The following is a 27,175-nucleotide window of genomic DNA, read 5'->3' as shown; positions in this document are numbered from 1 at the left end:
GGGGAATCTGACAAATGCAGGTGACCGCACGGCTCTGCGGTGTCGGGCAGGTGGCTTCTGCGCCCCAGTGTGAGGCGTGAAGTGAATGGTTCCCCCTCAGAGGGCTGAGATGAGGAGTAAACATACGCATGGTGTGTGTACCCCCAAAAGGCTCCCTGCTGTGTGAACTCAACACAGAAAGGGGATTCTTGAGCAGCCTGCCTCTCCAGAGAAACGAGACACCAAAGTAGCCGGTGCTTTCAACTCTTTTATTGCTAAACTATCATGATACAAGCCGTATAAAAATACTTTACAGATAGCAAAAATAAACTACATTAAACTGGAGATTAAAAACGTCTTGCATAGGAATGTGATGTATTCAAACTCCTTTAACAGTCGATGTTCAAAACCTAAGCCTCCCAGCAGCACCAGTTGGAGAGACGTGGATCGCGAGGAACTCAGGTGGACATTCTCAGCCCTCTCTCCCCTCGGAGGGCCGCGGCGGCCACTGGGGTAAGTGAGGTTCTGCCCATGTGTTCAGGATGCTAAGCTCGGCCAACCACAGCCAATCAGAATGCTGGAAGCACCTCCTCTCCTGGAAGCAGCATCATTTGCATCCAGTTCATGCAAACCCTGAAGAGGCAGGTGTTTATTCTCCTCGGGCAACAGCTGCGTTCGACCTTTCCCCCGGCACCCAGCACCCCGGCTCCGCCTTGGGAGGGACTTGCTCAAGGAGCACCTCTAGCTCACCAGCACCAGAGAAGTTTGTTTTTGAACAAACTGAGTTAAGACAGTGATGTTGGCTGTAACTCGGGGACTCGGGAAAGCTGGGGGGATGGGTGCCTGCCATCCCAGCTTCCCTTTAGCTGGGATGCAGGAAAACACGCGCATTGGCCGGTGGGGCTCCGTGGGCCTGAATGCCCAAGTCTCAAGCTTGGAAGACACCAGGTCAAGGTGTGTTGGGTGCCTGCTAGAGCGCTGTCCTTCCAAGAATATAAGTTCAGGAACGTTTATTGCCCTGCTTGCCAAGAATGTCACCACCCCCTGCTTTTTGTAAACACGAAGCGAGCAGTTGTTAACCAGACCCCTGACACTCTTTCCATTTTGAACAATAGAAAGCACTTGGGAAGTGTCTTTTGACATTAAAATAAACAAATTCTGCCTCGCTTTCGTCCAGAGTGACAATCAGAACACATTGGTTTCCGATCTGTCTCAATGGGGCAGCCGCCACCTCGGCCGAGGCTGATGTAAGCAGGAAAAGCACTCCAGTGCTTCCCAGCTCTTAGAAGGAACCAGGCATGTCATCAGAGGCCGTGTCCTCTGCATAATGTGTGTGTGTGGGGGTCATCTACCGGGATTCAGTCAGCTCTGTAAACATTAGCCTGCACTTGGCGTTCTGTGAACACGGGTGCTTCCGGAATCCCCTTACAACACAGGCAGGTGTTTGATACCATCTACTTACTGGGGGATCTAAACACTTTACAATACAGTTCCCCTTGGTGACAAGATTGAGGCTCAGAGCTGGAGTCAGGCAGCGTTGGTCTCAAGCAAGACAGGTGGTTCCTTCTGCCACAAAGCCACTCCCCCTCTCTCCGGAGATGCTTCTGTCTGGGAGACAGGTGACTAACAGGCTCTGAGGTGGGGTTTTTGTCTTGTTTCCTGGAATGATTAACACCTTTTCAAGAATACATCATCTCTCTTAGGGGGGAAAAATCAACATAGATGTTAAAAGATACACTGGAAAAAGACTTCTGACCATTTATAAATATTCTTCTAATTCCAACCGGGGTGCACTATGGTGAGGACAGATAAAAAGCATAAAAATACAGATAAGAAAATAAAATTTAATGACATACTAATTAATTTGGATCGCTATTATATATTATCAAGCAGCAGTATTTTTGTACAACGCGGGAAGACTGGCAAACTTTGGAGATAGACTACATTCAGCAACACGGTAGGTCTCTGCTAGAAGTGCTACCTGTCGCACTGACCTTGAAAGTAGCAAGTGCAAACATCCACCTCACCGAGGTCCTTCTAACACATGGGCAACACACACCCCTCCACCATGTAGACGTCCCTGCTTTCTCCTTCTCTTAGAGGACTCGGCGGCCTCTTCCCATCCTGAAAGTAGTTCATGAGCAATTACTCTTGGCAAAATTTCCTCCGGCATCTGTAACTGACAAAACTTTCTCCATAGCTGTCGGCTCCTAATAGCATGTTTGCTTGCCTATTTATGTCTCAAAACGAACGTCCTTGCTTCTCTTTCCTTTGCTGTCTGGGATCGTTGTTTTGTGGAAATGCTTCCTATAATATCCAGCTAAGATGTCTTAGAAAAAGAGAGTTTGTGTGTGTATAACACACACACACACACACACACACACACACGTGTACATACAGGGGTCTGAACTCACAGGAGGCCCTTGCCACTCACATGGTTAGAAGATGGATGGAAAACGCATTAGCCCTTTTTCACCCCATGCTCAGGGAAGCTGAGCGACTTTGCTACAATAGCAGGAAGGCACTTGGTAAGACATTCAGATAGCCGAGGAAAGGCCAAATTTCCTCATGTGCAAAAGAAGTGGCTCCTGGCCAGGTCCGCGAGAGGACGTCACTCGCCGCGCACTCGAACTCTTCCCGGTGAAGTCAGTGTTGCTGGCGAGAAAGGTCTTTGGGTAGAGCTGCTTGTGGAAGGATCTCTATGAGGAAGAATTCTGCATCCCCGAAGCTTTGCAGCAGCGGTCGCCTTCTTACTGGCATTCCGTCTGTTTCAAAGGATTTTTGCTAAACTTTGTGCTTGGGTGGGTGGAGGCGTGGGCCTCTGCCCTTGGGGTCAAAGGTTATCTTGAGCAAAAGGTGATAGACAGGAGGGTGCAAAGGCCCAACCTGGGCATTCTGTCCTCCCTCTGGGGCACCAAACACACCGGGCCATGGTCACCAAGTCCTGCACTCCGGGCCCGGCTCCCGGGGACGTGTGACCTCTGGGGAACCTCCATGAGAAAGCCAGCACTGAGAAAACCCACAGGGGACCCCCACCTGCCGTGATCCCCTCTACCTAGCGGACTTGATCGGAAATCTCTGGGGCACAGCCTCTCGCAGAGCGCCAGGCATACACTCACTGTTGGTTACTAGGGAAGCCACTGAGTGGATGAGAACGAATCCCTGGCGCGTCCTGGGGTGTCTGCAGGAAATGCAAACAAAATACATCTTTGTGATAAAAACTCACCTGCTAAGAACTTTGAGAGTTTTGTTGGCAAAATTGCACCAAAGGAGGGAGGTGCTGGAGGACCCTGGATGTGCCCAGGGGAGAGAAACGAGGGGGCGGGGCCACGCATACCTAAGGGTGCACCGTGGGTGGGCCTGCCCTACTCAGATGAGTCCTGTGCTGGAGGAGGCAGCTGTGCAGAAAGGTCTTTGGGGCTGAGTGGGGCTTTCAATAGGTTCAGGTCAAAATAACCAATGACCTTCAGGGCCAGATCCTGAGCTTGCGTGTCCCACTTGGAGTCTAGGCCAGAAAGAGGGAATTCAGCCCTTTCCCCCTGCTATGGGAGCCCACTCACTCAGGCCTGCCAACTGCCTCTTTTCACAACCGCTTCACAAAAATACCTGTGCTTTTTTTTGGGGGGGGGGGGGTTGCTTTAGCCCTGTGCCATTCCTTCTGAAAATGCAATGCACATGCGTGGGAGTCTCGTAACGCCTTGATGGGAAAGCACTCTGGCTGTTAGGAAGAAAGCACGGGGACGTCGCAGAGCCGTTAGGTTGTGGCTGCAGCCAGGGCGCTCACTCTGCCGCCGGGGTCACCTCCAGTCCGGGGCGCGCTGCAGGGCAGGAGCTGCTGGCCAGGGCGGCGCCACCTCCAGCCACCTCGGCCAGCCTCATGAAGCAGGGAAAAAGCATACATGTCATAACTTAACTCCAAGAAGTTCTAACGGGGGATCTTGTAGGGGCCAGACAGTTGTGCTTCCGGATGAGAATTTAAGAAGACGTGTTAGCCGTGGCCCCGCTGTGGCACACCCGGGTGGCCCTAAGGACGACGGGCTGGCCTCTGTTTCTTCAGCCTGTGAGCTGGACGCTTGGGCCACCTTCCTTTGCCTGTTCTGTTTGGGAACGCCTCTCCTCCGGAAGGTGCGGGGCTGGGAAATGAGTCGAGGAAGGGGGTTTAACCACAGGGCTGCGTCTTCCATCCCCCACCAGCCGTGCCGTGAGCTCGTCACTCGCTCTCAGGTGCGGTCCGGCGTGCTGTCTTGATCAGAATTTGGTTTTGGTCAGCAGGCACTTAAGGTTTGGACGGGACACCATTAAAGTCCACTGAGATGCTCTTTGGGATTTAAGACAAAAAAAAAATCAAAAGGCAGAGTGCCCTCGCTGTGTTTCCGGAGAGAGGTGGCGAGCTCCTGGACCAGTCGGCTGCCTGCCCCGAGGAGCGCTGCCCATGTGGGACTCCGGGCGGGCGGGGACCGTCAGGAAGACGGGAGGGGCGTGGAGGGCTCCGAGGGGACAGGTACGGAAGGTGTCTTGCTAATGGCTTCTTCTACGTCTGATTTCTGGTGGGGGGTCCTGAAAACTCCTTCCTGATGATTTCGTTAACTACAAAAGAAAAGAGAGAGAGTAGGGGCGAGTGAGAGGCACCAACACACAGATCAGATTCACTTTCTAGAGCCAAAGACGATCGGGGTGTTTTTTTTTTTCAAAACACATTTTTGTTCTCTGCAATAATAGGTTTGACAGTTTTTAACATACGAAATGCCTTCCTATGGATTTGTTGGGCAAAGTTGTCTAAACGGTAACTTTAGAAAAATCATGGCAGAAATGGAGTTGGTCCTTGTGGCAGGTTTTCAGTAAGTTTCTCTCCTCCTGTCTTTTAATTTTTATCTTTTAAAAATATTTTTATTGATTTCAGAGAGGAAGGGAGAGGGAGAGAGCGATAGAAACATTAATAATGAGAGAGAATCATTGACTGGCTGCCTCCTGCATGCCTCACACTTGGGATCAAGCCTGCAACCTGGGCATGTGCCCTGACTGGGGATCGAACCGTGACCTCCTGGTTCATAGGCTGATGCTCAACCACTGAGCCTTGTCCATAGCCTAGCTTCCCTCTGTTTATTTAATGCGCTGTAGGCTCCCTATTGCACACCAAACTCCTTCCATTATCACGACATCCAGGAAATACCTATTACATGACTGAAACACAGTTCCTTGACCCACAGCATGTACAGCCCCCAAAAAAGGCCTTTAAAAGGACAGTGGGGGGGACACCACAGACAGACTGGCCACCAATGTACACATCATCTCTTTCAGCACAACCAGGAACCCGCCCCACGTGGCGAGTTTTCTCAAGTAGAAGGTGGCCTCTTCCTCCAGGACACAGCACCAGCTCTCCTCTCCCGTGTGGGCCACTTATCAAGGATGCTACTTCCTGGAATCAAGGCAGTGAGGTCTTAGAATAGTGGGCCTTGTGAAAGCTTCCTTTTGCGTTCTTAGAAAGAAGACCCTGCCATCAATGCGGCCCAACAGGGTGTGCACCTGCCCCAGGGGTGTGCACACCTTCGGGTGGGCAGTTGAGCGGTCCCATCACAGGTACATGAACCTCCCTCTCCTTGTTCTGACACTGAGTCCTTCCCACAGCCGCCTCCTATCTTCTCTTCTCATCTTAGCCTCACCTACAATTTGAGACGGAAAATTGGAAGTAAGGGTTCACTGTGGAGATTTGCTCAAAGTCTCTCCCTGTTCAAGTTGGGTCCTCCTAGGTCCAGGGATGAGTCTGCAACACCCGAAATAGGAGGAGAGCGCGTGTACACTGCTTTAGAGCTGGACGAGTCAGGCGTGACTCAGCTCCCTCACAAAACTGGCTGCCGTGTGACTTGACCTCTCTGTGCCTCGGTTTTCTCGTCTGTAAAGTGGGGATCATAACAGTGTGTGCCCTTTGGGGTGGATGTGAGGCATGATGGACATACAAACTCCTTGCACCGGCCTGGTGAGGGGGTTCTGTCGCCGGTGGCTGCGATGGTTAGCGATACCCCCGCACTTTGTGGGGGGTGCTGGGCTCAATGCTTTCTTTTGCACCAGCAACCAGTCCGGCACGGCTCGCTATTCTGCAGAGGGATGCCGAGAGCACGTGCGAGGCGAGAGTCCAGGCTCCAGAGCCTGCCGGCCAGGGTTAGAGTCTTGCCTCTGCCAGTCCCTGTTTGCTGAACCCTGCCTGAGTGATAGAAGTACTTTGTGCCTCAGTTTCCCCATCTGTAAACTTTATATAAAAATGTTACCTTCCTCTGAAGGTTGTTGAGGAGCTTGGATAAGATGATACAAGTGACAGTTACCACAGTGGCCAGTGTTTAGCAGGTATTGGTTTGTAGAGTAATATGTATATATGTGACATGTATGTACATATTCGAATATGATCCATGTATGTTCATGCATGCAAATGTATGTTAGAATAACAAGCATTTCCAGTGTGGAAAAGGGTCCATGAGTTGGAACTCAGAGGATGAATGGACAGATTCAGCTAACCAGCATTAATTGGGCACCTACTATATGCCAGGTACCAGGGGAATTCTGGGAGCCCTACATCAGGCACCAATGGTGAATGGCTGCCCCAGTCCTGCCCCTCAAGAGCCCTCTGGGGCCTGGTGAGCCAGGGCCTTTGTGAGGCCCCATGAAAGCCTGGTGCCAGGGGGCAGGGGGTCAGCTCAGCTTCAGTGAAGCTTTTCAAAGCCCGGATTCTGAAGGGCTTCCTGTTTTCTCAACCTAGGAAATGAGAGGAGTCGATCCTCAGTGGGAACTTTCCACCGCCTTGGCTTCTAAAAATAGCCGGTGGGCAGAGCCGCTGGCATCAGGGCACTCAACAAGGGCCGGTTCCCTGATCAGAACCCAGGGCTGGGGGGGCCAGGGCAGGGGGTGGACGCTGGGATACAAGCTGCTTTCCCTCCTGCTGGCTGCGAGCGACTCAGGTAGAAGCCCAGTTGCCTCTGGAACGTGCAGGAGCTGGTGCACTTACTTCGACGGCCCGCCCTCAGGGCCAGGAGGTGGCCGGGCAGTGAGGCCCACGCAAACCCATGACACCTCCCGGGAGAGGAACACTCTCTTCCTGAAACCTCAGCGCTTGCTCCCCTGGCTGTGCACGGGAGAAAGTTCTAGTGCACAAGCGCCAGCTGGTGGTAGCCATGACCGTGCAGGCGCATCAGTCTGGAGACTAGGGCTCCGAGCGCTGAGAAGGTCCGTGCGTGACTACTTCATCCCGACTCGGTCTCCTGCCTGCGGGAGCTCCCGCCTTCGCAGACCCAGGTGTCCTGGCTCAAGGACGAGAGACAGGGAGCTGCCACTGCCTTTGCCTCCATTCCATGGTGTCCACCTGGTATCCCTCCCTTTGTCTCTCCCACCTTTTGTCCTTGGGGAGACCGAGGGTCCCCCCCTCTCAGCCCTGCTGTCCCCTCATTCTCGCATCCTTAGTCTCACTCCCTTGCTCTGAACCCCTCCATGCACTTAAGGCCTCCCTTCTCCTAGAACCCTGCTCTGAGCCTGGCCTCCCCCTGCTTCCCTGCAGGCCCTGTGACCTGGCCCTGCTGCCCTCCCCCGACTGCATGCCAACCACACCAGCGTCCCGGGCCCTGCGCCCCACCGTGCCCAACTCGTGCCCCAGAGCCTCTGCTTTTCCTCCTCACTTCATTCATGGCTCCGCCTGATGGTCTCTTCTGGGAGGCTGCCCTGGTGGCGATGCGCAGTGCCCCTCCCCATGGTGGGGTCCCCTCGTCTCCTCTATCAGTTCCTGGGAATTCTCTGGTGCTTTGTTAATGTTCTTGCCCCCACCCCATGCACCTAGCTCTGTAACAGTGCCTGGGTACACAGGAAGTGCTCACTAACATGTATTGACAAATGAGAACAGTGACGCTTAGACAGGGGTTACATAGCCTCAGGTCACCCTGGCCTTTGTCCCCAGGTCTGACTCTGAGGCCTAAGCCCTGAACCCCTTTTCTATGCCATTGCCATCAGCATTTCATCCATTCAATACATGTTTTGAGCATCTATCCTATGCCAACCTTTCCTCCCACTTCTTCCCAAATTGGCCACGTGCAGTTCTACCACTAGCCCCAATCCTTGTTCAAACCCTAGCTTCCCTCCTGCCCATCCCTACAGGCCATCACACCCCTACCAGGGGGCCCTCACTCCCTCCGGAAGCAAGCACAGTTGACCCGTGAACAACACGGGGGTTAGCACCGACCCCCTGTGCAGGTGGAAAGTCCACATAGAACTTTTGATTCTCCCCCAAATTAACTACCAATAGCCTACTGTTGATCAAAGCCTTACTGAAAAACATAGTCAACACAATTTGTAAGCTGTATGTATTGTATACTCTATTCTTACAATAAACTAAGCTAGAGAGAAAAAATATGGAGAAAATACGTTTACAGTATTTATTGAAAAGAATCCATGGATAAGTGGATCCACAGAGTTCAAACCCATGCTGTTCAAGGATCAACTGCATTGAATTCTCAAAATGCTTTGCTCGCCTCTCCTCTGCCAGGTTACTGGAGTCACCTGTGTCCTCACTGTACCATGGACTGCACCATGCACACAGCAGGTGCCTAATGCATGTATCTTAGCCCACCACAAGGACCCCACACCAGCAGCCTAGGTCACTTGGTTTAGGGAAGCTGATTTTCCTTTGTTATCTGATTGACAAATTGGTTGCCTGTCTATGACTTGTCTAAAGCATTTTCTCTACAAAAGAATGGAAACCATTCACATTTATTGAGGGTGAACTGTGTGTCAGGCACTGTTCTAAGGGCTAAGTTATTTCTCACACCAAACCTAGTCATAGAATATGCTTACTCTATGGATGGGGAAACAGAGACAGGCAGTCCTCTGCCATAGCAGGTGAGGGGATCAGGACCGGAACCCAGGACCCATTTCACAAACAGGGACACTATATGGCGGGTGGTACAGAGACCGTGCTATTAAGCTCAGTAATCGTCACCCTTCTTATGGGGCCCTGGAGTCCTCAGTGGCTTTTGTGTGAGTCAACAGCAGAGAAAGCCATGAGCCGAGTGGTTAAGGTGGTCACTGAGTATCACTTTCTCAGAACAGAATTGAGGCCAGTGGTGCTAGGTCTGCCACAAGCACCCCTGACCTTTTATCCCCGTAGAGGCACTGTGATGAAAACACCGATGAGGAACACGTCTACAACCTCAGGGTGATCACTAAGCCTGACTCTTAAGGCCAAAGCCAGAAAGGAAAAGATGGACAGATGTAAGTACATAAAAGTTATACACTTTTCTCTTCAAAATTCCAAATGTTTTCAGTGGGTGACAAAAAGTCATTCATATATAAAGAGGTATTACAAATCAACAAGAAACTAGAATTCTTCTAATATATGGCCGTAGACATAAGGAGAATATCTGAGGGGTCACTAAAGTTTTCCTGTAAAGGGCCAGATAGAAACATTTTAAGGGGTGATATAGCCCCTTAATCCCTCAGCTCAGTGGTTGGAGCATGAAAGCAGCCCTAGCCATAGACAGTATGTGAGCACATGGGCATAGCTGTGTGCCAATAAAACTTTATTTACCAAAACAGGCCGGGAACCAGATTTGGCCTGCGATGTAGTTTAATGACCCCTTAGTGTATACCAAATGGCAAAAAAAGAAAAGGAAAACCCAATGTTTCTTCACCTACTTTTTGGGGGTGGCAAAGTGGGGAAGCCAATGCCCCTTCCTGGTTTTGTGCATCAAGCAATTCTGGGGCGACTTAGGGTTAAATTTCTACAAACAGAATTGATTTCTGTGAGCATCCCACTCTGCCCCGGGAATTTTCTGGTTCGCTTGGAGGCCCAGACAGATGCATGCCGACTGCCTTCTAGCTGAGCCGAGGTGCTCACACATCAGCTTGCAGGGAATGGCTGCGCAGGGCTGCATACAGAAAACCACACACACGTACTCTTAGGTACAACTGAAGAGGCTTTCAAGGGTAATTTTGACTCTAGGCCTTTTCCCCTTAACTGCTGACTTTGGAACTTAATCCCCTGAGAAAAAAGCAACAGGAAGGGAGTGGACAGACCCCATCCTGCTTCTCTCCCAAACCTCAAGCATGTTTTCTGAACTCTGGTTAGACCACGTGAGTGCCCGCGAGAGCCTGGGGCCAGCCGCAAGGGCCGTGGCCAGAAAGACACTCGAGCTTGGGCGGGAATCGAGGCGGCTGCACGCTCTGGGCCAAATCGAAGAGTCCGAGAGCCAGCATGGGCGCAAAGGCCTGCCCACTGCCCTTCTCCGGCAGTGCCCAGCTGGATTCAGTCCCGAGACCCACGCGTGGGGCAAGATGAGAGGGCGGGACAAAGCACAGGAAGTGCCCTCTGGGTGCGTCTGCCCCTTGCTCCAGCTGCTCCTGGGGAAAGCTGCTCTGAAGGTCAAGAGCCAGCTCCAGGCCCGTGTCCCCCATGAGCAGGTGGAAAGGGGCCCGGGGTCTTCCCTGCAACTTTGGTTTCACAAGTGAAATGATCTGTGTTCTCCCAGCATCTCTGCTGCTCTGGGAACATGGCTTTCCGGAGGGGCTAGACCTCCGAGGCTCAGTGACAAGGACAAAACCCCTTGGTGAGCCTGCAGCCCAGGGCTGTGGTGGGGTGAGGAGCTCCTACTGGTGATCCCCTCTGAGGCCAAGTCCCCGGCCCCTGCGGGCCAGAAGCATTGCCAAGTCCTAACCAGGGAGGGGAGGACCGTTTCCGACGCCCCCAGGGGCTACCCTCTCAGCACTGCTGTTGCAGCTGCATTTCTGTCATCCTGACTCCTTGGGTGTGAAGCCCTCGGGGAGCCTGCACCTGGTGGGGGCCCAGCAGTGGGCACTGGTGGTGGTACTGCTGCCTCTGCCTGTGGACAGTGCTTGGTAGTCACGGCTGAGAATGTGCCCCTCCTGACTCGGGGTTCACGCTGCCCGTGGGAGGTGGCATCGAAGTGGCCCCACCCTCTGGGGAGCAGGGTCCTGGACGGTCACCTCACTGTGTGTGCTGAAGGATGGCATCTGAGGGTTGTTCTGTGTTTTCATTGGGCCACTGGCGTGAGGACTTCTGGGTCTGTCCTGTGAGCTATGAACCACTTTCAATGACCAAGGGACCATTCAAAAGCCACAGCCCGGTGGCGACCGGGAGGGGTCAGGCGGCACGGGAACCCCAGTGCTGAGGCTGGCTGGCTCCCGGTGCACGCTTCCCAGGTGCTGGGCACTGCGGCTGGTCTGGTCAGAATGGGCCCAGGCTGACATCTCAGCAGGAAGCTGAGGCACAGAGAGGTAACGCAACCTCCTCACTGTCCCACGTGGACGCTGAGCCCACAGAGCCCCCCGCCACCTGCATTATAAAGGGTGTCAGCTGCCAGGCGCTCTGTGCAGGCCCAGAACCCGAAGCCGATTGAGGTGGATCTACAGCTTGAAGCTCAATGAGGGGCTGTGCTGAGCTCAGTGGGGACACCGAGTGGCCAGTTAAGCTGATGAGATCAAGACGGGAGGCGGCCCAAGCGTGGTGAGAGAGTAGTTGCCTGGGTTTTCTTATCGACCTGCCCCCTCTCTTTTCCCAGCGCAGAACGCCCCACCGCTGACTGAGAACCTGCCTAACTGCATACACCAAGCAACGTAGACGAAACCCAAAAAGAGGCAGCAAAGTACAGGAGCAGAATTTTCAAATGGGAGCATGACAAGGCTGCAGTCCCCCGGGAAGGGTGCTGGGGCCCCTGGGAGAGCATGCAAATCCCCAGCGCCCCATCCCCCTCCTTCCCGCCCCAACCTGGAGCTCCAGCCTCACAGACCCAGAGCTTCCCCGGGGTGTCCCCCAGGGGGCCCCCTTACGAAGTGGCGGGGGTCCAGCCCTTAAAAGAGCAGGAAATGGTGTCTGTGAGGATGGGCTTCAGGTTGTCAAAGTTTTCTTTTATTCAAGTTAAGGAAACACACAGCTGGAAAACAAAAGGAGAGGCAGAAGATATGAATTACCTTTAACTTTGATTTCTCGGATCAAAGATCACAGTCATTCTGTTTCATAATATGTTTTGTATCCAGCTAAGGGGTGTGTCTATCAGCTCTGAAAGAGATTTGCAAAACCATTTTTGAGAAGAAGATAAAACGTCATCTTCGACCTCTACTATGCTTGCAACCCATGCTCATATCAGCCATTTAATGAGTATCTCATTAAAACCAGGGCCACGTGGGACCCGGGACAGAACGGAACCCTCTGCCCAAATCCGGTGTCATCTTAACATGGGTGCCAGAATTAACCCCAAACCAGGGCGACCGTCACTGACATGAGGGACTTTGTGCAAAGAAGCGGGGAGATCGGAGTGCAGCAGCAGATTGTGGCGATGTTTTGGTTTGATGGTTTAAGCGAGACAAAACATCCGTGCTGCTGCTTATGCCATGGAGCTTCAAACCATGGCCAACGAATGCGATGCAATTTTAGAAGCTAGCTCTGCTGCAAAGAATATCAATTTCATGAGGGATCGACTCCCAGGCAATCCTCCTTCAGGCTTTAATAGGTGCTAAAGTGGACCCCTGTTTTGTTCTTAGTGGTGATACAACCTCAGTGGGCATGCAAATTCCTAAGAATTCAGATTTTCTTCCTGTGGCTTTGGCCGGCAATTTTTTTAAAAAGTGACTTATTTTTATAGCCCCACCCAATCAGAGCCCCGAAGGCCCTTAAAAAGGAGCTGCGAGCAGTCGACTTTACAAACCATTCCATTATGTCACATTTTCATTTTAAAACCACAACAAACTGCCCTCTATAGCTGTGTAATGCCTACAGCTTTCCAAATGTGTATTCTCTCCAGCCCCTTTCAATGGCCAAAGGACACAGCCAGGGTCCGTTTTGACTCCCTGGTTGAGAAATAGTTTGAGATGCATTTCTCCCGGGGAGTGACCCAGCTGTTGCTAGATGCCTGTTCACTAGCATCATGAGCTCAACCCGATGCTCTCTCAAGGAGAGGTGCTCGGTGAGATTTGAAGCTCCCCTGCAAGCATTGCGCACTCAGCTCTTTTCTGCAGGGAGAGAGACCTGAACTCCCAGATGCTGGGCTCCCATAGGTTTGTTCGGGGTTCATCACAGACAGCTGCAGCCCAGGACAAAATAACCATCTCCCTGCCCGCTCCCCTCCGTAGCTGCTATAAACACAGTTTGGACTAGGCATCTCAGGCCGTCTCCTGAAGTACAAAGACCCACTCGTCAAAATTCCAGGTGCCTGTGGCCCTAGGGCAGCTCGCTCACTGTCCTTCCCTACCTCTGCTACACACTGGCTTGTCACAAACCCATGGTTCAGGGCCTTAAAATATCACCTATATCCTGACAATGGCCAAATCCATGTTTTCTAGCCCAGACCTCACACCGGAACTTCAGATTCAGACACCTAACTGCCCACAGGGCCTCTCAAATATGGCCCAAACCAAACTCCCGACTCACTCCCACCTCCATGCCCCCCCGCCCCGAAAATAGCCCTGCTCTACTTACTTGTCCCCATTATAGGAAACGTACTCCCTACTTCCGGTTGTTCAGGCCAATTTTGGTCACAGCCCACATCCCCTCCATATACAAATGCTTCTGGATCTGCCCTCAAAATGAATCTGGAAATGAAAACCTCCTGTGTCCACCATCCTGTGTCCACCACCACACGGGTGCCCATCTCCCCGTCTCTGTCCAACAGCAGGTGGATCCCCCTGGAGCTTAAGGGAGAGCCTTTGACTCAGTTGTTACTCTGAGAAAATCAGCTCCACGGAGCTGTCATGGCCAAGACATTCTCACTTTGTCCATATGGACCCATTCAAGCAGCGCTGAGCAGATTCCAGGGGCCGGCACCTTCCAAGGTCACACCCTGGGAGCAGGGATTTGAACCCAGGTGGAACCCCAGGAACCAGGCTCTCCACACAGCTGGCCAGTACTTGGGTGCTCTGAGGGGGAGTCTCAGAGGCTGGTCCCCAAGAAGTGGAGCCTGCACTACCTCCACTCCCCACCCCTCTGCACCGGAGTTCAGAGAATTTACAAAGCATCTAACCCACCAGTTTGTCTGTGGCCTTTTGGGGTGCAGCTTCCTGTTTAGTCATGAAGTTTCACTCTTTAATTGTCTGTCTCTTGGTGGAAGACAAAACAGCAAGAGCCAGAGGAAGGGCCCCTTTTAATTCAACTAAGACCCAAAATTCAACTCAAATTTCAGCTCCAGACCACCAGCCATCCTTCTTCATAGGTGGGGTTGGTGGTGTGGTGCCCATTTCTCAGGTCAGCGTACTGAGGCAGAGAAAGATGGAGCGACTTGTCCATGAGCAGCCTCCTGGCACTGCAGAGCCGAGATCGGGCCCCAGCTCCACCACCCTCCAGTGTTTGAGTTACCGTGTGCCCCCTGGGTGACAACCACAAACCCTCCCTACGGCAGAGAGGGAGGCCTCGGGCCCTAGAATCACTGCCCCATTCGGTGGTGCTTCACGAAGCTGAAGACCTACAGAGTGAAGCTGCGTTTTTACAACCCCAGGCCTGAACCTTTGACTCGGCCCGCTAGTCTGGGGATTCATTTAGGATACAGGTTGGAAGAGGCTCACTGATTAATCCACACTGATAACCAACATGAAAGCATAAGAAACACGGACCCAAGAACCTGTCACCTTGACTAATCCTACAACCAGCCAGCAGCCGTTGAGAACACAGACATGGATGCAGTTAGATGGAGAGGCCCGAGCACATCTGTGTCATGGAGCGGATGGGAGTCAGAGACTCGCCTAAGGTGCGTTCCGCTCGATGGTCCTACAGTGGAAACCAGTCCCAACCAGTACAGAACATGCGACCGTCTCTTCCCCGGCCCACTTCCTCCATAATCACACGGCGGCTTAGATCAAGGGAGAAACCATTTGGACTCTCTCCAAGCCACGCTGCCCCGCAAGGAAGGACTAGCCAACTGTGTAAGCACAGACCGGAGCCGAGCCTCCCCCTCTGCCCAGGCCTTTTCTCCAATTCAGCAGAATTTCTTCTGATGACATGCAGCTACGCGGCATCCGTCCGGACAGGCAAGCACACAGCTCTCAGGCCGCGACCACAGGCAGGAAAGCATTCTACACACACCCCTGCTTCCTTCTTCTTCAGCCATCTCTTCAGGCCTCGACCCAAAACCTCTGCCGGAGGCCTCAGCCGCCAAGCAAGTGCTGCAAAATAAGATGCTTTTTTTTTTTTTTTCAAACAAAACAGAAACAAAAGAAAAGCACTTGTTACTACATCCAGTTGCCATTCTGGAAAGCAGCAGCGATCCAAACCCACAGAGTGGCCTGCGACCGCAAATGAGATGATAAAATAAATACCTAATTGTTTGGGAAGCCGTCTTTCTCTTCGGGGGTTGGAGGAACGAGCCAGGCGTTTGTTCTGACATTGGCGTTGACTTCTCGTTGCTCAGGCATGAAAGATGGCACTGAGGCGGGGAGGGCGGCACGGCCGGCCAGGTGGGAGCTGGGGCAGCGGGAAGCACTTCTATCCTGAGCTGCTTCCCTCGCGCCACAGCTGTCCTGGTGGCCTCTGGGAGGAGGTCAGCCCCCGCCTGCTCACGCGACCTTTCCTTCGAAAACCATCCTGGCCCCTGACGCTTGGCAAGGGTTCACTGGACGTGGACTGAATCCTCCAGCCCAGCCTCCGCCGCACCCTCCCATAAATTCACCTTCCAGATCATTCTGTGTCCTTCCACATGTGTCCCGACCAGCTCAAGCCACAACCACACTCTTCCTAAGGCCACCATGGGCCCGTCCTGGAAGGAAGCATCCGATCGTCACCCTCCCTTTCCCAACACTGCCCATCTGTGTATTGTCTTACGATTCCCCTGCTCCCCCGGGTTCCAGCCACGTCTGCATCCCTCGCCCTCGGGCCTCCCCCGGGTTCCAGGCACGTCTGCCTCCCTCGAGGCCCTCGGGCATGAGCATTGACTGACCTGCAGACTGCCTGGGCGTGCAGGCCTGTCCCCACATACTTGGCAATGCCTCACTATGGGGCCCAGCACTGGATAAACCAGCCCACCCACCTATCTACCTGCCTGCCTGGGGGAGAGGGAGGGAAAGGTCAAGTGCAGGGCCAAGCACCCTCCACCTTCCTGTTCAGCCAAGAGCCTGTGGGGAATCAGCAAGGTAAATCAGGGCCCCCTGGACCCCCCAGCCCATCCCTTCCAGGCTCACAGGCAAGAGAAGAGATTCCACCAGGCCTAACTAAGCAGGGACCAGGCCTCCTTGTAAGTTTCTCCAAGTGAGATTCACAGGTCAGATCCTGACACTTACTGCTCTCAACTCAGAGGCTGCCCTGAGTGACCGGCAAGGACTATAAGTGAGTGACATTACACCAGGTGTCCCTGAGACACAGTATATCTCCCGGGACATGCAGACAGAGCCTAAACTCCTGACTCATCCCCTTGACCAAAACTTTCACCTGTACAGTCCCTGCTGTGGACCAAATTGTGTCCCCCAAATTGCTGTTTAAGCCCTAACCCCCAATGTGATGGTATTTGGAGACCGGGCCTTTGGAGGGGGATTAGGGTTAGATCCAGCCACAAGGATGGGGCCCTGCTGATGGGATTAGTGCCCTTCTACGAAGAGGCACCCGAGAGCTGGCTTTATCTCTGCCATGTGAGGGCATAGTGGGAAAGTGTCCATATGCAAAGGCCTCTCACCTGAACCCGACCACCTGCATCCTGATCTTGGACGTCCAGCCTCCAGAACTGTGAGAAAATTAACCCTATTTTTGTGTCTACATCCAGCCTCAAATGCTGCCTGGGTTTCTCCAGCCAACAGCCCCTTCTCTGCCCTCCACTGAGCTCACAAACACAGCCTTTCTGAGCACAGTGGTGAGGGGCTCCCCCACCTTAGAGGGGGAAAAATCACAGGGAAATGCACTGTTGAGAGCCAGGCTGCTGGGATCCAAATCCCAGGCGGGCACATCCTGCTGTGGAGGCAAGCCCCAAGCCTCTCTGCACCTCCCCTGTCCAAGGTGGGCAATAACTGTCCCGGGCAATTTTAAAGAGGATGCCACCCATTTTAGAGGAAATCAATGAGTCAACACATGACAGGTGCTTTCCACAGTGTCTGGCACATAGTAAGCAAAGCACATGCATTGAGGGGATGTGAGCCAATCACTGGAGCTTTTGCGCCTCAGTTTTCTCATCTGCAAAATGGCAATAACACCGAGCATCTCAGACGCAATGGATACAGGTGCAGCACTGCCCAGCTAACAAAAACCGTATACATCTACACGATGGAATACTATGCTGCTGTAAAAAAGAAGGAACTCTTACCATTTGCAACGGCATGGATGGAGCTGGAGAGCATTATGCTAAGTGAAATAAGCCAGTCAATGAAGGAAAAATACCACATGATCTCACTCATTCACGGATAATAAAGACCATTACAAACTTTTGAACAATAATAGATACAGAGGCAGAGCTGCCTCAAACTGATTGTCAAACTGCAGTGGGAAGGCCAGAGAGGCATAACCAATGGACATAAGACACTGGGGGGTAGGGGAGGCCAGGGGATTGTCAAGGGTGGGAAAAAGGACACCCCTTTGTAATACTTTGTAATACTTTAAGCAATAAAAAAAATTAAAAAAAAAAAACCCGTATTCGCAGCTGCTCCTGTTCTCACAGTGAGTGTGTGTGAAGCCCATCACACAGAGAGCGCTTGGGTAACAGATGAACAGATTGGACGGCCAGGCCACCCCTCTTCACTGAAGTACTTTCACCGTGGAGCTGTTCTGCATTTTCTGAGTGGGTGGGCCTGAGGTCGGCCGTGCTCTCGGGTGCGTTTTCACATCCTGCGGAGAGGGGCCCCTCCCGGCCACCCTGCCTGGTGCACTGGCTGCCCCCTGAGTCACCGACACTCTGCAAACCAGGCCTCCGGAAGCAACCCAGGCAGCAGGCCTGCAGCCTGCAGCACCCAGCACCCAGCACCCAGACATCTTACCAGCAAGACCTCCAGTTTACGAGAAAAATGTGCCACGCTGCGTTCCAAATTGTCCCCAGCTCTCGGGATGAGTAAACGTGGCAGTTCTGAGACGCTGGTTTCCAGCAAGAAGCTGAGGTGCTAACTGGGAGGAGGGCATGTGCCTGGCAGGTGGGGAGGGCAGGGCAGCTTGCAGCCAACAAGGTGGCAAGAGGAGGTCGCCTGCTCTGAGCAAACCTCCAGGGACACACGGACAGGCCACACCCCCAAACGCAGCTTCCTGGGGTCTTAATCCAGCATCTTCCTCAAAACCTGCCCCCCTGCCATTAGCCTTCAGGATTCAGAACTCCAAATCCACATGCCACACGGCACCATTGAGGGGCCGAGAGAGCAGTGCCTGAGGGCAGGAGGCAGAGAGCTACTCCCCAAGGCCCTGGTAGGGGATGCCACTTGGAAGGACAGGAGGGAGGTCCAAGTCCATCTCCGAAGTTCCTAAAGGACGTGGGTCCAGGCTGTTTAGTTGGCACCTTCTACACTGACACCTATATTATCTCATTGATGGCACATCGACAGTTCTGTCCACAAAGGCTTAGCATTAGATGGACAAGTGTGAACCCCCAAGATACACTAGTATAGACACAGCACCCAGTTACCATGGTGATGGGTCCTGGGTTTTGAGAGAGGGTAGTGTGGCTCAGGCTACAAGGATCCTTTATCACTGGCTTGTAATAGCCCAGCGAAGGCAGGAAGGACCCTCATCTCTCACTCACTGCCAGCACCCAGGACAGAGCCCAGCACATAGTAGGTGGCCAGTAAGAATTTCCTGGAGGGATGGTTAAGCGAATGGATGGTGACACAGGCACGGAGAGACTGAGTCACATACCCAGGTGGGGCAGCCACTGAGAAGCAGAGCCTGGTTCAGACCCACATAGCCAGGCTCTGGCTCCTTGAAGGTGGGAATTGTTTTGCCATTGTCATCTGGCAACCAAAACCTGCTTCTTTGCATGCCACTCGGAACAAAGACTAGTCCTTGGGAGAGCTAACTCGGCAGAGTCATAAAGTCAAAATCACCCATGTAGCGTGTGAGCGAACACTTGGATGAGATTCAAGAAGCAAAGAACAGGTTGGCCCCCTTGGGACCATGAGCCAAGCCCGGGGCATGTACCTAAAAGGTGAGGTGGTGCCAGTGCCTCACCAGACTGCCAACAGAGCCAAGGCCGGGGTCCGGCGAGACATGGTGGCTCCCCCACCTCCAGAAGAAGAGGGACGTTCAAGTTCACTCTCTACAAAACCACCAGCAACCTGTGTTTCGAGACCCAAGGGAACCCCCCTTTCTGTAGTGCCCACCTGATTCGGGCGTGGAGCTTGGGGCTCTGAGGGCCATCTGCAGAGCACAGAGGCAGCCTCTCATCCTGGCCTCCACCTCCGGGGCCTGTCGCATAGGGAAATCGGGTTATCCCAGAGGGTGACGGCGTGAGTGGCTGCGAGCCCACAACTACCCACAGCAGGAGCCGGGGCGCCCGGGACGTCCACTGGTCTCCGCCTCAGAATTCCATTGGGATGGATCAGCCAGCGCCACCCACTGCTGGGACCCAGGGATCCCACTTGGCCTGGGAACGGACACTCCTCTACGGTGGAAGCGCATGTGCTTCTCACTGTCCTCTAGGCCTCCTCCCCGGCTCTTTAAACAACACCAAGCATGCACACACCCCAGGGCCTTTGCACTTGCTGTTCTACCTAGATTGTTCTTCCCTTAGATCTTGGCAAGACGCTTTCGTGGAAAGCTCCGCTCAGATGTCACCTCCTCTGGGGTGCTGCCCTCACCGGAACAGCAGGCCTCCACACACTATACAACCCACTGCACTCCATCCGGCAAGACGTGGGGTGTTGTAACACTGGCCTCTGGAGAGCCGCTTCAGAGGGAAACAGCTGTCATGAGGGAGAAGCCAGGGCCTCTGAGCTTCTGGTCATGCTGTCACCTGCCTGGGTTCTTCTCTGACTCGTGAAATCCTGGCTCCAAAGTCCCGCCCCCCCCACCCCCCCGCCCCGAGCACTGAGCACCAAGCACAGTACACGGCAGGATGCTGGGAGGCGAGAACTGTGGAACCTGGGCCCCTCAGCCTTGGTTTCACACTCAGTTTGACTGAAAGGAGAAAGCGTTTCTCCATTTACGAGCATCTCTGTCCTGCGCCATTTCACACGCCAACTGGGATGTGGCTAGAAATTGCCCATGAGAGACCTTGGCAGGAGGCAGTTTTAAGAGTAGCGTGTCCTCAGGCAGCCGGAAATGCTTAGGGATGGGAGGGTCCGCCTTTCCAATGAAGGCCTCCTCAGCCCAACCCTGAGCACCACCCACTGAGCCGCCCAGCGTCGAGGGGGATGGGCTGCAGGACCGTCGTGGTTCCTCGGCTGCATCCCGCCCACGTGACAGTCGGTGGCAGGAATGACAGCCAGCCCCTGTGAGAGGCGGCTCTATCTGCATTTCTGTTAACGAAAAATGACCTCCTGCAGGTTCTAGAAAAACCCACAAAACTCAATGCCATACAATGTCCATTTCCCCCCATTTGAGAGAGAGATCCGGCGACCCGAAGTGGAGGTAAAGATTCAATGCCCTCCTGTGGGGCCGGGGAGCTGACGCTAACGTGTCCCCAGAAAAGCAAAAAACTGAGATCATCCAACACACGTCTGGGGACCTACAAGCTGGTGACTGCGCGGACCAGAGATCGAGAGTAGCTGCAGAGCTGCTGGGATTGAGAACTGTTGCCGGGGACAGAAAAGCTCATCTGTAGGACGAAGCCGAGAGACCGGAAGCGGCTCCCACGCCTGTGGAAATGACATTCCCAGCACCGCTGGGTTACAGGCCCGCGGGGAGAGGACGGACCTCCCGCTAGATGGCCCGGGGCCTCGCGTGAGCCGCACGGAAAACAATGCAATTAGAGCCTTCACGCAAACTGGACAGACACATCAGCCCCAGGAGGATTCAAGTCTCCGTGGGGAAGGTGAGACTGTGAGGTATTTGGAAGACGATACAGGAGACGCTCTTTATAACATCGGGGTAGAAACAGACTTCCTGAACCACCACTTCAGACTCGAGGACATCACATCACCAGGAGGGCCCGTGAACGTGCAGATGGCTGGGCCCCGCCCTGACATTTCTGCTTCAGAAGGTACCATTTCACACACAAGCTGCGCAGAACAATGACAACATCTTCCAGCATCCAATGTGGGAGCACGGGGAGCCAGGCAGTGGCTTCTGGGCTGCTGATGGGAGTGTAAACAGGTGCAACCACTTCGGGAGACAATTTGGTATTGTCTACAGAATGGCGCCTGTGTACGCCCAGTGACCAAGCAATTCCCCCTGTAGGTCCAACCCTCCAGGAACTTCTCTGTGTGCATCACCAGGAGACAGAGAAAGAACCTTCTCAAAAGCACTGTCTGTCAGCAAAGGGGAAAGACCCGGAAACAGCCAGCACCTGTCAATTTACCTGGCTGGCTGCAGATGCTGGTAAATGCTGCCAGTGGCTGGCGGGTACAGAGCACTTGCTCTGTGCCAGGTTTTGTCCTAGGAACTGCACACATTAACACCCCCATGGTCACCAGGCTCATGAGTAGGTGCTATTCTTTTTGTTCCCATTCTGCAGTCCAGTAAACCAGGGCTCAGGGAGCTGTAGGGACTTGCTCAGAGTCACACAGCCAGCAGGTGGCTGAGCCAGGATTTAAATGCAGCCAGCGAGTCCAGGGTGCAGACTTAAAACCACTCTTCCTGCTCTCCTGCCTTGCCAATCAATGCTGGTAAAGACAGAAGCTTTTTGGCCTAAAATGGTCAGAGTTAACCGCTGAAGTTCAAGGAGAAGCTGATTAGGCCAAATTATTTCTCCTGCCCACATCAGCTGCTGGCTGTTCCTCTGTGCACAGCACACACACACACACACACACACACACACAGGCCACATTGCAAACCACAATGCAAGTTACTAAATCAATGCTCTGTCTTGTTTTCTGCCTGGCACATAGTAGGCACTCAGCAAATGTGGTGAGTGGAACTGACTGAAGTGCAAGAAATTGGGGCCAGAATGCCAAACTTTACCAACACAGAAACGAGAGTTGCCAAGCCTGTGTGACAACAGCCCATCCCCTTCCTCCCTAAAGGACCTGCTGGCAGGAACAGTCCCTCTTGGAATTCAAAGCACCCCCGGGAGGGACCCCAACCTTATCAGCCCCTCCCCTCCCAACGGGGTTACCTCAAACAGGTGCCTTCCTTCCTGCCCCTCTGCCAACACCGGCCACACAGAGGGACCTGAGAGGCAGAGAGCCAACAGCTGCTAGATCAGTGGTTCTCAACCTTGGCTGCACATTAGAATCACCTGGGAATCTTTTTAAAATCCTGATTTCTGGGCCTCATCCTCCGGAAATTCTGTTTCTTTGTTATGGGGTGGGGCCACAACATTAGTAACAAAGAAACAGAATTTCCGGAGGATGAGGCCCAGAAATCAGGATTTTAAAAAGATTCCCGGGTGATTCTAATGTACAGCCGAGGTTGAGAACCACTGCTCTAGCGGCTGAGTCTAGGAAACTCTCCAGGGTAGGCCTGGCCACAGTCAGGCACAGAGCTCTCTTGGGGTGAACCCCGGGACCCGAGCTCTGGCATCAAACAGCTGGGGGAGCGGGCGGGGGGGGGGGCATGACCAAAGGGTGACAACTGCCAAAGGGGCGACAGTGCATCCCCAGAACCTTCTCCCTAATGAGAGCTGGGAGCCAGCTTGGAGGAGCTGGCAGCCCGTTCTCTGAAAGGAGTCGGGGGTGGGCAGGAGGAGGGCATGCCAGCTCCTGGCTGAGGCCTGACTCTCTCAGAAGCCTGGCAGCTTGGAAAACACAGGGCGGGTTGTGTTCTCCGCCCCCAGAAACGCCTGGACCACAGCAGGAGGGAGACCCCGCTGGCAAGGCCTGGGATGCAAACACTGTGTTGTTTACAGAGGGAAGCCGGCCAGGCCGTGCCCACTCCCAGGAGTCCCCAGCCTCCACCGCTCTCCGCGGGCTGGGCCCACAGGGACTCTGTCTTCAGGAGCAGCAGGGAGCTGGAAGGCAGCAGCCAGAACAGGGGAGGGGGGGGGCCAGCTGTGGCCTGAAAAGGGGAAGCAAGCTCGAAGGGCTCCCTGCAAAAGGAGACTTCTGGGTCCAAGGTGAGCCCGCGCCAAGCACAACAGAATGACAGGGGAGGAGGAGGAGAAGCAGAACGAAGCCCCAGAGCACCGAGCGGAGCGGAGTGCTGCCCTGCTCCCCGGCAGCCTGCTCCTGGGCTTGCACAACCGTTTCCATGGCACTTGGTTTTGCTGTCACAACAACCTCAGGATGGCCGGGCCCTGGGCAGTGCTGCTGGCTGGCGGCGAGGAATTGATTTTTCTAGTGGGCCCCGTGGCCAGCGCGTTTTTTGAGGGCCCACCCCAGCCTGGTCTTCGGCTTCGGCCTCCAGTCCGAGGCCTGGAGAGCATGGCCTTGAGAGGGAGCCCAGGCGCCTGTGGGAGCCTCCCGCACCCTTCAGATGGGGATGCGTCCTTCCTTGACACTGTCCCTGTGACCCCTCAAAGTCCCTGCGGACATTTAAAGTGCCCAGCACTTTCACTTTTGGCAACTCTAGGCCAGATCATGCCAAGCAGCTCACAGGCCCCACGGCTCACAGTAAATGTCATCTAAATGTTGCTATAAAGGTTGGAGGGACTGGCTGACGTTTTATGTTTATAGGCGTTTCGTTAAACACTATCACCTCAATTTTGCAATTCTCTTCCTGGAGTTAGCAGTTTATCCCCGTACCCCCACACCCATACCCTGTGTCTCTCAAGCGTTTTTCCAGGCCATTTGAAAAGCTCACAGTCCTAGATCCTAAAGCTGACCTGCTGAGGCCTGAATTCTAGGCCCAGGATACAGGCAGTCTCTCTAGGTTTTATATGTTATCAAACCTTGCTAGTAGGCGCTACAGGGTATTACTTATACTCTTGAACTCCCTCCTCCAAAAAAACAAAAAAAAACAAAAAACAACAACAAACGGTATTACTTATACTCTTGAACTCCCTCCTCCAAAAAAAACAACAACAAACAAACAAAAACAAAAACCCACAAACAAAACAAAACAGAACAAAAAATGACATAAATAACATCTACAATTTTACTCACTGGCTGTGTGACTTTTGGCCAGTTACTTAACCTCTCTGGGCTACAGTTTCCTCATCTATAAAATGGTGATAACAACAGTACTTGCCCCGTGGGGCTGTTATGGGGATTAAATGAATTAAAACAGCGAAGTCTTAGGAGAGTGCCACCTAAGTATTAGCTATTATTCTTGTTAAAAATCATTATTGATGTCCTGTGATGATGAATAGTTTTAGCTTATTTAAACCCCAGGCGGTATATGATCTGCATTTCATCCTTAGATAGTCATGCAAACCCACAGAGCGTTGGTGAGCATCTTGTGTGCAGGGAGCTGCACCAGGCTTTGAGCAAAGGGGGACATGGGCACATGTTGGCAAGAGCCTACTATGTGCAAAGTCAGCCCAGGGGCACAGGCGGCACAGACGAGTCAGAGACATCAGTCCTTGTCCCAGAGAGTTGAACTTGAAGCAGGGGAGGAAAAAAATAGATAGAAACACCTGAAAGGCGTATGTGAGAAACGGCCACTTTGAAAAAGCACATGTCCAGCCCTCAGAGGAGGAGAAAGGCCCTCTGGCTGCCGAGAGCAGAGAGCTTGTCAGAGCCGCGGAACGCTGGTCCGATTTCAAAAGGCACGAGAGGGAGAGGATGGCGCTCCAGGTGCAGGTGGAGGCAAAGGCTCAGAGGCAGGACCCTCTCCGCACAGCTGCACGTCACTCTCCTTTCCCCGCGGAGAGGGTGGGAAAAGGCAATCACATCCACATGGTGGGTGACACACCCCGAAGCAGAAATAAAAGCTTTTTCCCTAAATTCTCATTTTTTTATGCTAGCCTCTATGGCCATTTCAAGGATCTGAAACATGTCCTTTTCAAAAAAATTATTTTAAATAATATGTGCATATGACAAAGAAGCAAAGGAAATTTAAAAAGTATAGAAACACAGACAGGAAAAGGAGCCCTCCTACTCCTGTCCACAGCTGCTCAGGACTCCCTGTGTGGCTGTGTTTTATGAACATTTAGGTTGCTGCTGGTACAGACAAGACTGCGATCCACATCCCGCACCCCACACTCAGGGGGTGCCTAGATGGCCAGCCAGGGTTCTGAGCAGAGGGCCTCAGCCTGGAACTGGTGGGAAGATACTGAAGAAACGTCACATCCCAAATGGGGAGACAGACATTTCCTAGGCCCTGGACAGATGCAGGTGACGCCAAGGAAGGGGTAAAGCTGACCGGCGCTCTCTGTGGTGAGCTTGCTATGTGGCTGACTCTGTTAGACACACTTTCCAGGTACCAGTTCATTTCAACCTGAAGCACTGCTATTCTTCCCATTTTACAGGTGGAGAAATTGAGGTCCCAGACATTAAGTAACTTGCCTAAGGCCACGCCCCCACGTTCCTTAGGCAGCTGTACAGAGAAGGGAGATGGGAAGAGAGCAGTGGGACTAGAAGTCTGTGGTAGCACCAGCTGAATCTGAGATTCCTGGGGGCAACCAGAGGGGGCTTCAGGAGTGAAAGCCCATTTTCTGGAGTCTCATCAGACAGAGGGGGTGAAAGGGCCCAAAATAAGTGCTCCGTTCTGTTTACGATCACATCTAGATCACCTTCTCCCACACACGCCTCTAACAGCTCAGCCTGCGGGCCTCTAGCTCTGGGACCAAGGCAGACACTCCCTCTCAGCCTGACGTTATGGCTGTGACTCGGGGATGATAGTGTCTGCCTCCCGAAGGTGCTCATTAAGGGGGAGGGACTGTTGTTATGTTATAATTAGTTCCCGCACTTGTTGGCCTGGCAAACATACCCACTACACTGCAACCTTCCACCTGCTGGCAGCTTCCCTTCCCTCCCGGAATCCAATCCAAACCTCTCGCGGTGGCCTGTGAGGCCTCCGGGGTCTGGCCTGCCCTCAAAACCTCCCTGCCACTCACTCCTGGTCACACTCAGCGACACCAGACCTCACTCTGTCCCTTCACACAGGCTTCTTCTCAGCTCTGGCCTTTTGCACATGCTGTTCCCTCTGCCTGGAATTCCCTCCTCTACCTCCTCCTTCAGGTCTCGGATCCAGGTGACCTCCCCTACCCTCACCTTGTTTATTTTATTCAGAGCCCTGGCTGTTCCCTCTGCCTGGAATTCCCTCCTCTACCTCCTTCTTCAGGTCTCGGATCCAGGTGACCTCCCCTACCATCACCTTGTTTATTTTATTCAACCCATCTGGAATTCTTATCATGTATTGGTTAACTCCTGATTAACTTTTCCCCCTAAAGAGCTTTGTCATGGGAGGGGCCTCACCTACAGGATTCACTGCTGTGTCCCAGCACCTGGCACGAAGCCCAGCGCACAGTAGGTGCACAGTGAATATCTGTTCTAAGAAGGAATGTGTGAACCGGCACCAGGTGATTCGGAGCAAACCAGGAAGGCAAGGTGTCCAAAAAGGAAGTCCCCCGAAGCAAGCAGCTCGCCGAGGCCACGCTCAAGGAGACAGCATCCACACCGCCAGCCCTCCCGTGTTTGTGGGGCAGCTGAGAACCTATAGGTCACTTTGCACAAGCGCCTCACCCCAGGCCACCAGCAAGGAGCAGGCAACTTGAGGCTCCAAGTCCAGCTTCCTTTGACAACGACACATGGACATCTTTTAACTCCGAAGCCTCTGTCTGGGACACTCGCCAGGGAATACACTGTGCACAGCAAGAAACTAGTTTCCAGTGGCTTCACACGTACAGAGAGTTCGAAGAATTCTCCAGTCTACAAATCACAGGCCTTTTTCTGGAGCGGACACCTGCCCCTCTCCCCAGAAATCATCTAGTTCAGTCAACACTCAATGTTATAAAGCTGTTGTTCTCACCAGAATCAGGCACCAAGTCCTGCAGAACAGTGGTTCTTAACCGGTGGCAATCCTTCCCCCCAGGAGACAGTTGGTGATATCTGGAGACAAATCTGGTTGTCACAACTGGGGTGGAGGGTACTGGCATCTAACAGGTGGAGGCCAGAGATGCTGCTAAACAGCCTACAGTGCACAGCACAGCCTGCGTGACAGAATTCTCCGGCCCCAAATGTCAATTGTGCTGCGGCTGAGAAACCCTGCTTCAGGCAAAAGGTAATAAGAAAATGTGTGGGTTTCCTGAACTGAACCTGAATTTGAGGAGAATCAGCAATAACT

General features: G+C 53.2%; 1 protein-coding gene across 1 annotated transcript in view; it reads right to left on the bottom strand.

Annotated features, from left to right (window-relative positions):
• Positions 1-229: 229 nt before the first annotated feature.
• Positions 230-27,175, bottom strand: part of NFATC2 (nuclear factor of activated T-cells, cytoplasmic, calcineurin-dependent 2) — a 156,450-nt gene continuing 129,504 nt past the window's right edge. The window contains exon 11 of the mRNA XM_005866222.2: positions 230-4,566. Coding sequence (XP_005866284.1) covers positions 4,511-4,566 — 56 coding nt within the window. The 3' untranslated portion in view covers positions 230-4,510. The remainder of the gene's footprint in view (positions 4,567-27,175) is intronic.

Source organism: Myotis brandtii, unplaced genomic scaffold, assembly GCF_000412655.1.
Source record: "Myotis brandtii unplaced genomic scaffold, ASM41265v1 scaffold225, whole genome shotgun sequence".
In the NCBI taxonomy this organism is placed as follows: Eukaryota; Metazoa; Chordata; class Mammalia; order Chiroptera; family Vespertilionidae; genus Myotis; species Myotis brandtii.
The sequence above is the reverse complement of the archived record's forward strand: the minus strand, read 5'-3'. Positions and strand labels throughout refer to the sequence as shown.